Below are 13633 nucleotides of genomic sequence, written 5' to 3'. Positions count from 1 at the left end.
GGGAACTTTCAAAAGGTTGGGCATCGGTCACGACAAACTCCTCCAGTGGGAGAGGATTCGGAACCCTTGCTGCCCATTCTGGGCAGGGGCCCGATAACAGTTCCTGGGAGTCTGCCTGCTCCTCAGAATGTGTCATTGTAATGGAGTGAGGAGGCTGGGAGGAAGGAGGAGCAGCAGCCAGAGGATTCAGAGTTGCAGCAGTGGACGGCACAGAACTCTGTTCGATAGATTGCTGGATGCACTTTCTGCCATCCACGACAGGACCTCCTCACACTGCTCATTTTCTAATATAGGTCTACCGCGTGGACCCATTAATTGTGAGATGAATGTGGGGACGCCAGAAACGTGCCTCTCTCCTAATCCCGCAGCAGTCGGCTGCGATACACCTGGATCAGTAGGCTCGGCCTGTACCCACACCCTGACTTGGGCCTCCGCGTCCTCGCCCGCGTCCACGTCCTCTAGGCCTACCCCTACCCCTCAGCATGGTGTATTACCAGTAGTGCAGAAACAGAACGCTGTAATTAAATGTGCCGCTTATTGGCCTGTGGTTGGAGGCTGACTTCGCTTACGGAACGCCAGGAAATAATTTTGCGCAATCCTGCTGTAACACTTAGCTGGCTGCGTATGAATTAGGAGGACAACTACACCCAGCACAGACCCAGTACACTGAGAACAGTCACAGGCAGCCCAAATAGATTTTTTTCCCCAAATGTTTTTGGAAAGGCCCACTGCCTATATTCAATAAATATGTCTTCTGTCCCTGCCTCACCACCACTACTGGCCCTGGAGTATGTATAATTACTGCAGGGTACAATGCTCTGCACGGCCGATATACAAAAAAAAAAAAAAGTGCAACACTGCAAAAAGCAGCCTCCACACTATTGCACACGGTTAGATGTGGCCCTAAGAAGGACCGTTGGGGTTCTTGAAGCCTAAAATACTCCTAACACTCTCCCTATAGCAGCTCCGGCACCAACAGCACTAACAGTCCTCTATGTCAGAATAAATCTGTGGCGAGCCGCGGGAGGGGCCGATTTTTATACTCGGGTGACACCTGATCTCGCCAGCCACTCACTGCAGGGGGGTGGTATAGGGCTTGAACGTCGCAGGGGGAAGTTGTAATGCCTTGTAAATATTGTAGCGCAATATTTTTCATGTGCCTATAAATCGTATGTGAATGAATGCATTGGAATCCAATGCTTCACATGGTAGCGATTTTCGGCTGACGTTTTATCGTGGCTAAACAGTTGCGATAAAATGCTGGTGTGAAAGAAGACTCTGAATATCAGGGTTTTCATTTACTTACAGCAAGCAGAGCTCCTGAAAGCAGTGAAAAAACACAAAGCATATTAGGAAGTTGTACAAGCTTTATTTCCTGAAGGGCTTATTCACATGAGCGTATATCAGCCAGCGTTTTCATGGCTGGTTGATATACGCTACCATCTGATGCACGGGCTCGGTGTTTATGCCGTCGGATGGGGGAGACAGCTTAGCTCTGCTAAGCTGTCGTCACCTTTCCTCCCTCTTGCCGACTCACTCACTCTCTCCTTCACTCCGTCTGTTTGCAATTGGAGTGGGCAGGACAGAGGTGGAGCTAAGCTCACCCCCACCCCTTGTCAGCAGCCAGCAATAAAGGGGCGGGGTGGGGTGGGACTTAGCGCCCCTGCCCCACCCCCTCCAATTGCAAACAGTGGCAAGGGGCCAGGAGAAGAAGGGGACGGAGTTTAGCAGTCATGCTGCTAAACTCCCTCCCACTTCCCTTCTCCGACCGCTGTCAGTGGCTCCCATAGGATCCAATGTATCAGATGGTAGCATATATCATCTGGCTGATATACGCTCGTGTGAATAAGCCCTAAGACTGACAACCTCTTGTAGATCCGTGTAGATACCGGCAGATACTTTCTCATCTTAGATTCAATTATTTGCTGTGTTTGGCTTCTTGCAGATACTTTTGTTTGGGTTATTTAACATCAATTTGATCATGTCCTCGTCCGACATTATTCTTAGTTCCTTGAAGAGCATTTTGATGTTGTGGGTCGTGTTTATAGATGTACCTGTTTCACATACAAGTCCACTCTCACATGGGCAGTATTCATAGAACCCACCAACAGGCTGAAAGAAGAGATGATAGGGTTAACGAAGACACTCATGACTCTTAGCCATCTGTCACTAACATGTAAGATCAGCGGTGGGAGACGCAATGTGAGGGCTTATTCCGACGTGTGTATATTGACCAGGTTTTCATGTCCAGCCGATTTACACTGTCCCTCCCTGCAGGGGGAGGAGGCGGGCTGGGCCGGCAGAAGTGAAGTGAGCTTCCCCCCCCTCACCCTCTCTCCATACCTCGCCAATATTTGCAATTGGAGGGAGTGCTTTTAACGTGTCATCTGATTGCAATCCGTTTTTCACATGGCTGAAAAACAATGCGCGGTGACCCAACTGGTAGAATTTAAAACTCCCATTGAATTTAATGAGTGTTAGAAAACAAGCACAGAACTCACTCCCCGCCATGCAAGAGCATTGTAAGAGAATCCCACCAGAGCCGGACGTGACGCAACTATTGTTTCATAAGCACCATTGGTCTGGGACAGAAACTGCACATGTAAGTGAACCCAGTGGCTGTAAGGGCTCATTCACAAGGTCTTGGTCTGGGAAAATGCCCCATCATCACAGTGTGTATGTGCGGGTTCCATACGCTTTTGAAGCATGTGTATATTATTTGCATCCATATTTACTGCAATTTTCACACGTATAAAAAACAATATGAGGAGCAACTGTTTTAGTCCCCCCAATGTCCCCCCTCCTCTCCCCCCCCCCCCCCCCACACACACACACACTGCCTCCTGGCAACATATAATTGATGATTTTTGTCCATAAAAACAACAAAAATAGGACATGCTCCCACCGTTTGCAAGCTCCTTGTCCATAGCCATCAATGGGAGGAGTTGGGATGGGTTGGCACTTAGCTTCGCCCCTGCCACAACCCCTCCCATTGCAAAGAATGAGTGAGGAGGAGAGCAGAGGTGAGCTTGTAATGGCGAGGGAGGGGAAAGGGGTGACGGCAAGGTGACCTTGGCGCATATGCGCCAGGGCCCATCCCATGTGAGCGGAGCACGAAAGTAAGACTTGTGCGCCCATTCACCAGCTTTTATGCCCCAGATACTAGCGTATATCGGTCGATATACGCTCGTAAGAAAGAGCCCTAAGACCATATTGACACCGCTGATACTTCTGTGCAGGTTCTTTCCGTGTCTGAGATGGACACAACATGCACAGAAAATTAACATATTTATTTCAATAGGTTCATTCACATGAGTGAATTTTCTCAGACTGATGATCCAAACTGGAAAAATCGTTGTGTGTCCACGTTTGGTGCAAATCAGGCACAAGAATGAGCCCCGTAACCTGCAGTGCACTGCGATGCGTGTTGCTCCCAAGAATCTCAAGCGTAACTCACTCTTAGGGCTGTTTCAGACGACCGTATATCGGCCGGGTATTCACGCCGGCTGATATACGGCGTCTTTCTCTGCATGGGGAGGAGGCTGGAAGAAACGGGAGCAGTTCTCCGAGCTCCTGCAGTGGGACACAGAGGAAGAAGAGAGGGGGCGGGAGCTCAGAGCACTGCTCCCGACTCTTCCAGTCTCCTCCCCCTGCAGACAGAGATGTCGTATATTGGCCGGCGTGAATACCCGGCCGGTATACAGTCGTCAAAAACAGCCCTTACCCATTTAAATATGGCTTAAGGGCAGCTTCTCATGGTCATAAGTGGTTTTGCACATGACTCAGTGAATATTTGCGCTATGAATGACTCCTTGTCCGCATATTGGCACATTTTATTGTACTTTTTGCACATGCAGGGATGTTCATCTCCACACGGCAGACAAACAACCCCCGGTTTAACCCCTTGAGTGGCAGGTTTCCTACCACCCTGTCGTGCCCACCAGGGCAGGTTTTTTAAAATGGTCTAATCATTTAATTTCAACTAGTTTTGCAGTTGCGTCTCAAGAGCCATAACTTTTTCATTTTTCCATTGACACAGCCATATAAGGGCTTGTTTTTTGCGGGACAAGTTGTGATTTTTTAAACAGGGGGGAGGAAAAAAAGAAATGGGGAAAAAAGAAAAAAGGGGCCATGTCATTAAGGGGTTAAATAATGTATTAACTTCCTTCTCTGGGTCATTACGACGCACGGATACCACATGTGTGATTGTATTTTTGATTTTTTACAAAGTAAAGGGAGACAAGTGTTTTTTTTATTTTTTTTAAAATTTTTTTACTTTTTTTTTATTTTTTTATTTATTTTTGTCCCTTTAGCGGACTTCCACAGGGGCCCATCAGGACCCCTGATCACATTCCAGGGGTCCGATGGTGACAGCCCTTTACATGCTGCAGTGACAGCCCTTTACATGCTGCAGTCACATAGACTGCAGCATGTAAAGGGTTAACACAGCAGAGATCGGAGGTTTTCTCTGATCTCTGCTGTAAGAGCAGGTACCTAGCTGTCCTCTGACAGCTAACAACCAGCTCTCCCTGCCACAGAGACCATCGGCTTGCTTCTGACAAGCCGATGGTCTCTATGGCAACCTGTAAACAAAGCAGGACATTGCCGACATGTCGGCAATATCTTCTGCTGGTTTTTCAAAGCCCTTGCTTTGTTCTCTGTGGGTCTGTGCAGGCAGAGCACACTGTCACAGCTTGTGGCATTGTGCTCTGCAGCTCCCATAGTGATACATAGCCCGGAAATCTTCCAGGCTATGTTGCTATGAGCAGTGGAGCTCGTCCCCGGAACTTTTCCGGGCGTGCCACTCAAGGGGTTAAATGTCTATTTATCCTAATGAGTTCCAGAAGTGTTATTTTTTTCACAGAATGATGCATCTGTGTGCGCGTTGCACATCTTTGATGGACTTCTATGAGGACCCTCAGTGCGCGAATAAGCATGTCCTATATTTTTTGTGCACACGAGAAATACGTGCACAAAAAGAAGTACGAATCTATTTAAATCTATGGGTTCTGTTTTCCGCATAGTGTGCACATCCATATGTCCATGAGAGGCACCTTGAGGGAGAAACCAGTACAGCAGTCGCTTACAGATACTCACCTCAAGGCTACAGTCCTCATTTTCTGCTGCTTTTGGTCTACATTTACCACTCTGGTAAGTCTGTGAATAAAATGGTCCTCGGCAGCACCCACTCTTACATAGAGTATTTAGAGCACAGAAATCTCCATTGTCCTAAATGTAAAAGAGGGGAAATAAATATTTATATGTGAATTATAATTCTGTGTATAAGGCCTCCTTCACACCACCGTATACAGGTTTATGTTTGGACTAGAGATGAGCGAACGTACTCGTTACGAGTACTTACGCACCCGAGCACCGCCATTTTCGAGTACAGCAGTACTTGCGCGTAAAGATTCGGGGGGCGCCGTGGCGGCACGGGGGGTAGCAGTGGGGAGTGGGGGGGAGAGGGAGAGAGAGAGGGCTCCCCCCTGTTCCCCGCTGCTCCCCCCCCCCCCCCCCGCACCGCCGCGCCTCTCCCAGCCCCCCGGCGCCCCCCGAATCTTTACGCCCGAGTACTGAAGTACTCGAAAATGGCGGTACTCGGGTGCGTAAGTACTCATTACGAGTACGTTCGCTCATCTCTAATTTGGACGTATGCAGTGTTTATTTGCATAAATGAATATTTTACGCGACCTTTATTCGTGTATTTCACGTCATTCATATGGGGTACTGCTGCGTGAATGTTAAAAAATACACTGAGGAAGGAATGACTATTAGGGACAGTTCAGACCGTCATTTTTCCCCATCTGTGCTATCCATATAATTCATAGCCCATGGACACATAGTTGCCACTAAGGCTATTCATATGAGCGCTATTTCACGTGGACTATGTCCTGTTCTGGTCCGTGTCATGGATGACGGAAGGATATGTAATGTCCACTACCCGCCGCTCAGACATCACATGGCTATACATCTGTGTGCTGTCCGCAGAGAGGTGGGTCCTAGATTGTCACGCACAACTTGCAACTTTCTGTCTGGACGCAGTCTTAGCCCTCATTCACACAGAATGTTGGTATTTCAAGTGTCCTTTTGACAATTTTTCTGTAGAGGTTTCTGTTAAGACTGTAAGCGGTGAGAACTTTATGAAAATACCAGACAGATGATTTTTATTAAAGTTTAAAAATACTTAAACTCATTAGTGTCCACATATACTCTTTTTCATGAAGGCAGGTCTTCCCACGGGCGGATTTCCGCCACGTATCACACAGCAGAAATCTGCGGCATTGCCCAGCAGCTATTAGGTTCTATTGAATTCCACCCTGTAAAAGTACCCGAAATCAACCACAACAAGTTCTATTTGCCGCGGGTGTATGCGCGGACGGCTTCCATTGCAGTCAATGGAAGATGTCCGTCACGCTATCTTCCGCTGTAGCATAGTGGAAGATAGCGTGAAAACGCCTCCCCGCCCATGTCATATGACACTGCCGGCGCGTCATGTGACGTTGTGGGCGTGTCATATGATGCTGTCAGCGGATCGTATGGGGTCTCTGGGTGATGTAGAAGCTGAAATCCAACATGATACCAGGGACATAGGAAATGAAGATTTATTCAATGTCGACATTAATGAGTCTAGGAGTAGAGATGAGCGAGCACCAAAATGCTCGGGTGCTTGTTGCTCGAGTCGAACTTTCCGCGATGCTCTAGAGTTTGTTTCAAGTAATGAACCCCATTGAAGTCAATGGGCGACTCGAGCATTTTTGTATATGACCGATGCTCCGCGTAGGTTTTCATTTGTGAAAATCTGGAAAAACCTACGAAAGTGATGGAAATGCCACAGAAACGGATAGGGCAGGCGAGGGGCAACATGCAGGACTGCATCTCAGGCTCCCAGGTCTCACTATTAAGCCACAATAGCGGCAAGAGTGTCCACAGCGCACACAAAAGTGTCCCTGCACAGCCTTCAGCTGCCCACATGCCACACGCTCGCTTCATAGCCACACCACCCTCATGTCTGTCTATAAGTGCGTCTGCCATGAGGAGGAACCGGAGACACACACTGCAGAGGGTTGGCAGGGCCAAGTAGTGACCCTCTTTAAAAGGGGGGGGGGGGTGATAGCCCACAATGCTGTTGAGAATCGATAAGAAATTGATGTTCGATCTTCAATCCAATCCTGTGCCACCTCCGTCAAGAGCTGCAAACGTGGGCATAAAGGGGACTCAGCTGCCAGCCCAGCACTTCTACACATCTCCACAATGCAACAATGCTCTGTGTGGGAAGTATGTGAGCGGGCCTTGGGTCTGCCTCTGTCCCAGCAAACACCTTGTGTTGCCCAAGGTGCTGCGAGTGACATAGCAATGGGGAATCTGTGTGTCCACACACTACTCATTCTGTTTGGGTGTCGGATACCTCATTGACAACACAAGGGGTAAACCATCTGCACTCTGCACCCTACCAAAGTCTGTCAGTGTTTTGGGGACAGACATGTAAAACACCCCTATGGGAAGTCTGTGTGCACCCGCAGCATGGGTGGGTCCAAGGAACTTAAAGACAGTACACATAAAGAAATCAGAGTGCCCAAATATGGCAGACTTTTAATGCGACGAGCATATAGGCATCTGCACAAACCCTCAGCACACACCCTTTAGCGCTGTATCGCTCCTATTGTTTGTCCCAATGCAGTGCCCCAGATAGCTGTGGTAACGTGAGAGAAAATGCATGTTGGCTTCGGCCCACACTCCATGCCCTAGTCAGTCTGGGTTTTGTTTTTGTTTTTTGGGCCAGGCAGGTACAACACCGCTGTGGGAAATCTGTGTGCACCCTCAGCATGGGTGAGTCCCAGGAACCCACAGACGGTACATAAAGAAATCTCGTTGATGTGCCCCGGATAGCTGTGGTAATGTAGATAGGCCAGATAGGTAGAACGCCGCGATGGGAAGACTTAGTGCACCCGTAGTATACAAAGACCCCTGTAATATTCCTGTAGCTAAGGTATAAGCTGACCCCAGTAATAGTTATGTTGCAGAAGTCTAGGGAGACCACAGTAACATTTTTGTAGAAACAGTATAGACAGGCCCCAGTAACATTTGATTAGCAGCAGTATAGACAGACCCCAGTAACAATTATGTAGCAGCAGTATAGGCAGACCCCAGTAACATTTGTGTAGCAGCACTATAGGCAGACCCTGTAACATTTGTGTAGCAGCAGTATGGGCAGACCCCTGTAACATTTGTGTAGCAGCAGTACGGGCAGACGCCTGTAACATTTGTGTAGCAGCAGTATGGGCAGACCCCTGTAACATTTGTGTAGCAGCAGTACGGGCAGACGCCTGTAACATTTGTGTAGCAGCAGTATGGGCAGACCCCTGTAACATTTGTATAGCAGCAGTATGGGCAGACCCCTGTAACATTTGTGCAGCAGCAGTATGAGCAGACCCCTGTAACATTGGGGTACCATGAGTGTAGGCGAAGGCATGAGTATACATGAGGGCCTGAAAAATTAGTGTTGCAAGAGTACATATGTACCCTGAAACATCGCTAAACTGAGAGGCAGGTAAAACCCATGAATACTAATTGAAAGATATAGCTTGCTGTTGCTTAATTTGTAACAGAGCCTGGAGGCAGCCCTGTTCAAAAAATTGGTTCATGTTAAAGTATGCTGTTGAAACTTTGAAAAATTGTTAAAAAATTGTAAGCACAGCCTTTTGGGCCGCAGAAAAATTGGCAGTTCAGCATGCTGACATGATGTTTCAGGAGGAGGAGCAGGAGGAGGAGAACTAATATCATACACAGATTGACATAGGTAAAGGTTCCTTTTTTCCGGTGATAGAGAAGAATGCTCTCATCTGCAGTTGCAGCGAAAATAATCTTTAGGTTCCGCTGCTCTCTGCTGGTGGAGAAGAAAAGTCTGGGGGAAATCCAGGCTTTGTTTATCTTTGAGTGTAAGCATGTTGGCACTGGCAGTTGACAGGCGGGTACACTTATCTGTAATGATTCCCTCAGCTGCACTAAACACCCTCTCTGACAAGATGCTAGTGGCAGGGCAAGCAAGCATCTCCAGGGCATACAGCACAAGTTCGTGCCACGTGTCCAGCTTTGTACGGAGCAGAGGCATCACGGAAGATGGTGGTACGATCGGCTACGTACTCCCTCACCATCTTTTTACAGTGCTCCTTCTGAGTCAGCCTTGACTGGGGAGTGGTGACACAGTCTTGCTGAGGAGCCATAAAGCTGGCAAAGGCCTTGGAGAGTGTTCCCCTGCCTGCGCTGAACATGCTGCCTGATCTCCGTGCCTCCCCTGCTACTTGGCCCTCGGAACAGCCCCTTCTGCCACTAGCGCTGTCAGATGGGAAGTTTACCATCAGTTTGTCCACCAGGGCCCTGTGGTATTGCATCACTCTCGAACCCCTTTCCTCTTCGGGAATGAGAGTGGAACGGTTCTCCTTATACCGTGGGTTGAGAAGGGTGTACACCCAGTAATCCGTAGTGGCCAGAATGCGTCAAACGCGAAGGTTACAAGAAAGGCAGCCTAACATGAAGTCAGCCATGTGTGCCCGGGTACCAGTACGCAAGACATCGCTGTCCTCACTAGGAAGATCACTTTGAAGATCCTCCTTCTCCTCCTCCACAGCCCATACACACTGAACAGATGAGAGGCAAGCAGCATGGGTACCCTCTGCAGTGGGCCCAGCTGTGTCTTCCCCCTCCTCCACCTCCTCCTCCTCCAAAACGCTCTGAGATATAGACATGAGGGTGCTTTGACAAGCGACATACTCTCTTCCCTCGTCTCCTGTTTCGACCACAAAGCGTCAGCCTTTATGCTTTGCAGGGTACTTCTCAACAGGCATAGCAGAGGAATGGTGACTCTAATGATTGCAGCATAGCCGCACACCATGTGGGTAGACTCCTAAAAGTTTCCAAGGACCTGGCAGATATCTGCCATCCAGGCCCACTCCTCCGTAAAGAATTGAGGAGACTGACTCCCAATACGCCGCCCATGTTGGAGTTGTTATTCCACTATTGCTCTACGCTGCTCATACAGCCTGGCCAACATATGCAGCGTAGAGTTCCACTGTGTGGGCACGTCGCACAGCAGTCGGTGCACTGGCAGATTAAACCGATGTTGCAGGGTCCGCAGGGTGGCAGCGTCCGTGTTGGACTTGCGGAAATGTGCGCTGACCCGGCGTACCTTGCTGAGGAGGTCTGACAAGTGTAGATAGTTTTTCAGAAACCACTGAACCACCACTTAAAGACGTGGGCCAGGCATGGCACTTGTGTGAAGCTGCCAAGCTGCAGAGCCGCCACCAGGTTAGGGCCGTTGTCACACACGACCATGCCCAGTTGGAGGCTCAGTGGCGAAAGACAGCGGTCGGTCTGCTCTGTCAGACCATGCAGCAGTTCGTGGGCTGTGTGACTCTTCTCTCCTAAGCTGATTAGTTTCAGCACAGCCTGCTGACGCTTGCCTATCGATGTGCTGCCGCGCGACACTGACTGCTGCCGACGTGCTGCTGACACATCTTAATTGCGTGGCATAAACCACTGCAGATACCAGCACCGAGCTGGGACCCGCTATTCAGGGGATGGGTAGGACATGAGCGGGGTCCCAGGCTCTGACTCGGTCCCAGCCTCCACTAAATTCACCCAATGTGTCATCAGGGAGATATAGTGGCCCTGCCCGCCTGTACTTGTCCACGTATCTGTTGTTAAGTGGACCTTCCCAGTAACCGCGTTCGTGAGGGCGAGTATTATGTTGCGGGAGACGTGGTCGTGCAGGTCTGGGACGCCACACCGGGAAAAATAGTGGCGACTGGGGACCGAGTAGCGCGGGACCGCTGCCGCCATCATGTTTTTGAAAGCCTCCGTTTCCACAAGCCTGTACGGCAGCATCTCCAGGATGATTAATTTGGCAATGTGCTCATTTAAAGCCTGAGCATGTGGGTGCGTGGCGGCGTACTTGCGCTTTCACTCCAACGCTTTTGTTAGCAACAGCTGAACGCTGCGCTGAGAGACATACCTGGATGGGATCGAGGACAGCAGAGTTGAGTGTGCGGGTGCAGGCCGGGAGGCGCTCGTGCCTGTGTCCTGAGAGGAGGGTTGGATCTGAGTGGCAGGTTGGGGCACAGGGGAAGAGGCATTGGTGTGACCCGCAGGCGGTGATCGGCCTTTGTCCCACCTTGTGGGGTGCTTGGCCATCATATGCCTGCGCATGCTGGTGGTGGTGAGGCTGGTAGTGGTGGCTCTCCGGCTGATCTTGGTGTGACCCAGGTTGCACACCACTGTTCGGCGGTCGTCCACCCTCTCACTAAAAGACTTGCACACCTTTGAACACCTAGCCCTCTGCATGGTGGCTTGGTGCGAGGGGGTGCTTTGGGAAACAGTTGGGGGATTATTCGTTCTGGCCCTGCCTCTACCCCGGCCACCCAACTGCCTCTTCCAACCTGTCCTGCTGCTGCACTTGCCTCCCACTCTGAAGACCTGTCATCAGTAGGCTTAGCAAACAAGGTGGGGTCAGTCACCTCATCGTCCAGCTGCTCTTCTTCCGAATCCTCTTTGCGCTCCTCCCTCGGACTGACTGCCCTTACTACTACCGCACTGATAGACAACTGCGTCTCATTATCATCGTCCTCCTCACCAAATGAAAGCTCTGGAAACACTTGGCGGAAGTCCCCAGCCTCCTCACCCGGACCCCGGAAACTTTCCAGATGTTTTCCCTCTCATAGCAGGGACACAAGAACAGTTCCTGGGAGTCTGCCTGCTCAAATGATGTCATATTCATGGAGTGAGGTGGCTGTGAGGAAGGAGGAGCAGCAGCCAGAGGATTCAGAGTTTCAGCAGTGGACTGCGTAGAAGACTGGGTGCTTGATACATTGCTGGATGCATTTTCTGCCATCCACGACAGGACCTGCTCAAACTGCTCTGTTTGCAATAAAGGTCTACCACGTGGACCCATAAATTGTGATATGAAGCTGGGGACCCCAGAAACTTGCCTCCTAATCCCGCAGCAGCCGGCTGGGATTCACCTGGACCAGGAACTCGGCCTGTGCCCACACCCTCACTTGGAACTCCGCGTCCTCGACCCCTACCCCTACCCCTCAGCATGGTGGATTACAAATAGAGCAGACACAGACCACTGGAAATAATTATGGAATTATGTGCGTACACTTTCACACTGAGAGCGGAATTGTAATGCTAACTCTAGGCAGAAAAAAATATACCAAAGGCTGCACACTGGGCTAGCTGTGCAATAGTGATGGACTACAACTCCCACCAGACACCCTGTAAAATTCAGACAGTCAGAGGTAGCCCTACGAAGGAGCTTCTTATTTTGTTTTTGTAAAACCATACAAGCTGTATAGTGTGTTTATCACTTTTCCTCTATGTGGCTGCGTGGCCCGTATGCTGTGCATCTCTAATTCACTGCGGACACAGACTGGTGTAAATAATTATGGAATGGTTTGCGTACACTTTCTCATTTAGAGCGGTATTGTAATTTGTAATGCAAACTGCAGCCAGAAAAAAAATATTATACGGAAGGCTGCACGCAGGCCTAACTGTGCAATAGTCATGGACTACAACTCCCAGCAGCCACCCAGTAAAATGCACTCGGTCAGAGGTAGCCCTAAGAAGGACAGTTGGGGTTCTTGTACACAGGATCCTACACTACATTACCATTGTCCCTATCTCAGCAGCACTTTCCCTATACTATGTAGTACAGACTGCAGCCTGAGAACGCTATAGCTTTAATGGCCTGCACAGCCCGATATAAAACAAAAATTAAAAAATTTGAAAATCTGCTACCAGCAGCCACAACAGTAATGCACATGGTCAGATGTGGCCCTAAGAAGGACCGTTGGGGTTCTTGAGGACAGGATCCTACACTAACACTATCCCTGAATAAGCAGCAGCACTCTCCCAGTGTGTGCCTGAGGCGATCCGCGGGCGGGACCGCTTTAAATACTCGGTCACTTGATCTCGCCAGCCACTCACTGCAGGGGGGTGGGATAGGGCTGGAACGTCACAAGAGGAAGTTGTAATGCCTTCCCTGCATGTCTATTGGCCGGAAAATGGCGCTAAACATGCAGGGAAGGAAATGGAATTGACTTGAATACCGCGTGGTGCTCGTCTCGATTAACGAGCATCTTGAGTACCCTAATACTCAAACGAGCATCAAGCTCGGTCGAGTATGCTCGCTCATCACTATCTAGGAGACATAAAGGTTCTCAAATCCAGACTCACTTGTGACATCACAGCAGATTCTTAAATACTAGGTAGACATTCTTATTAGAAGCTAATACTTATTGGTTCATCTTATCTCTTATACTAGTTACATGTACAGAAAGTAGTGGTAGGCAGAGCTAAGGGGGGCAGCAGGGAGATCATTGCTGCATCCCAACATCCAGTTTACATATTAGATACGTACATACCGGGGGAGTGATACAGAATCAGCACCTGAGCAAGCTTCAGTTACAACAGTGCCCCATTGTCTTGATGACCACTTACATCACACAGCAGAAGTTCACATTCCCAAGAAAAGGAGATTGCATTCCCATGTTCACAGTTAGGGAACTGTAAGATTATGTGAAGTTAGTATACTGTAGCTATATTTCATTTGGTAGATACTTATAATTATGTTTATACT

General features: G+C 49.2%; 1 protein-coding gene across 2 annotated transcripts in view; it reads right to left on the bottom strand.

Moving 5' to 3' along the window:
* LOC136588577 (uncharacterized) overlaps window positions 1-13633 on the bottom strand; it is a 126082-nt gene that overhangs the window by 11960 nt on the left and 100489 nt on the right. The window contains exons 5-7 of one of the 2 annotated variants that reach the window (XM_066587932.1): window positions 13495-13560; window positions 5098-5229; window positions 2055-2112 (exon numbers count right to left, since the gene is read on the bottom strand). In XM_066587932.1, coding sequence (XP_066444029.1) covers window positions 2055-2112; window positions 5098-5229; window positions 13495-13560 — 256 coding nt within the window. Of the gene's footprint in view, window positions 1-1331; window positions 2113-5097; window positions 5230-13494; window positions 13561-13633 lie in introns of those variants that run through there. The other variant, XM_066587923.1, reaches the window with a different exon arrangement.

This window comes from Eleutherodactylus coqui, chromosome 1, assembly GCF_035609145.1.
Source record: "Eleutherodactylus coqui strain aEleCoq1 chromosome 1, aEleCoq1.hap1, whole genome shotgun sequence".
Lineage (NCBI taxonomy): Eukaryota > Metazoa > Chordata > Amphibia > Anura > Eleutherodactylidae > Eleutherodactylus > Eleutherodactylus coqui.
This window is presented reverse-complemented; position numbering and strand designations above follow the sequence as displayed.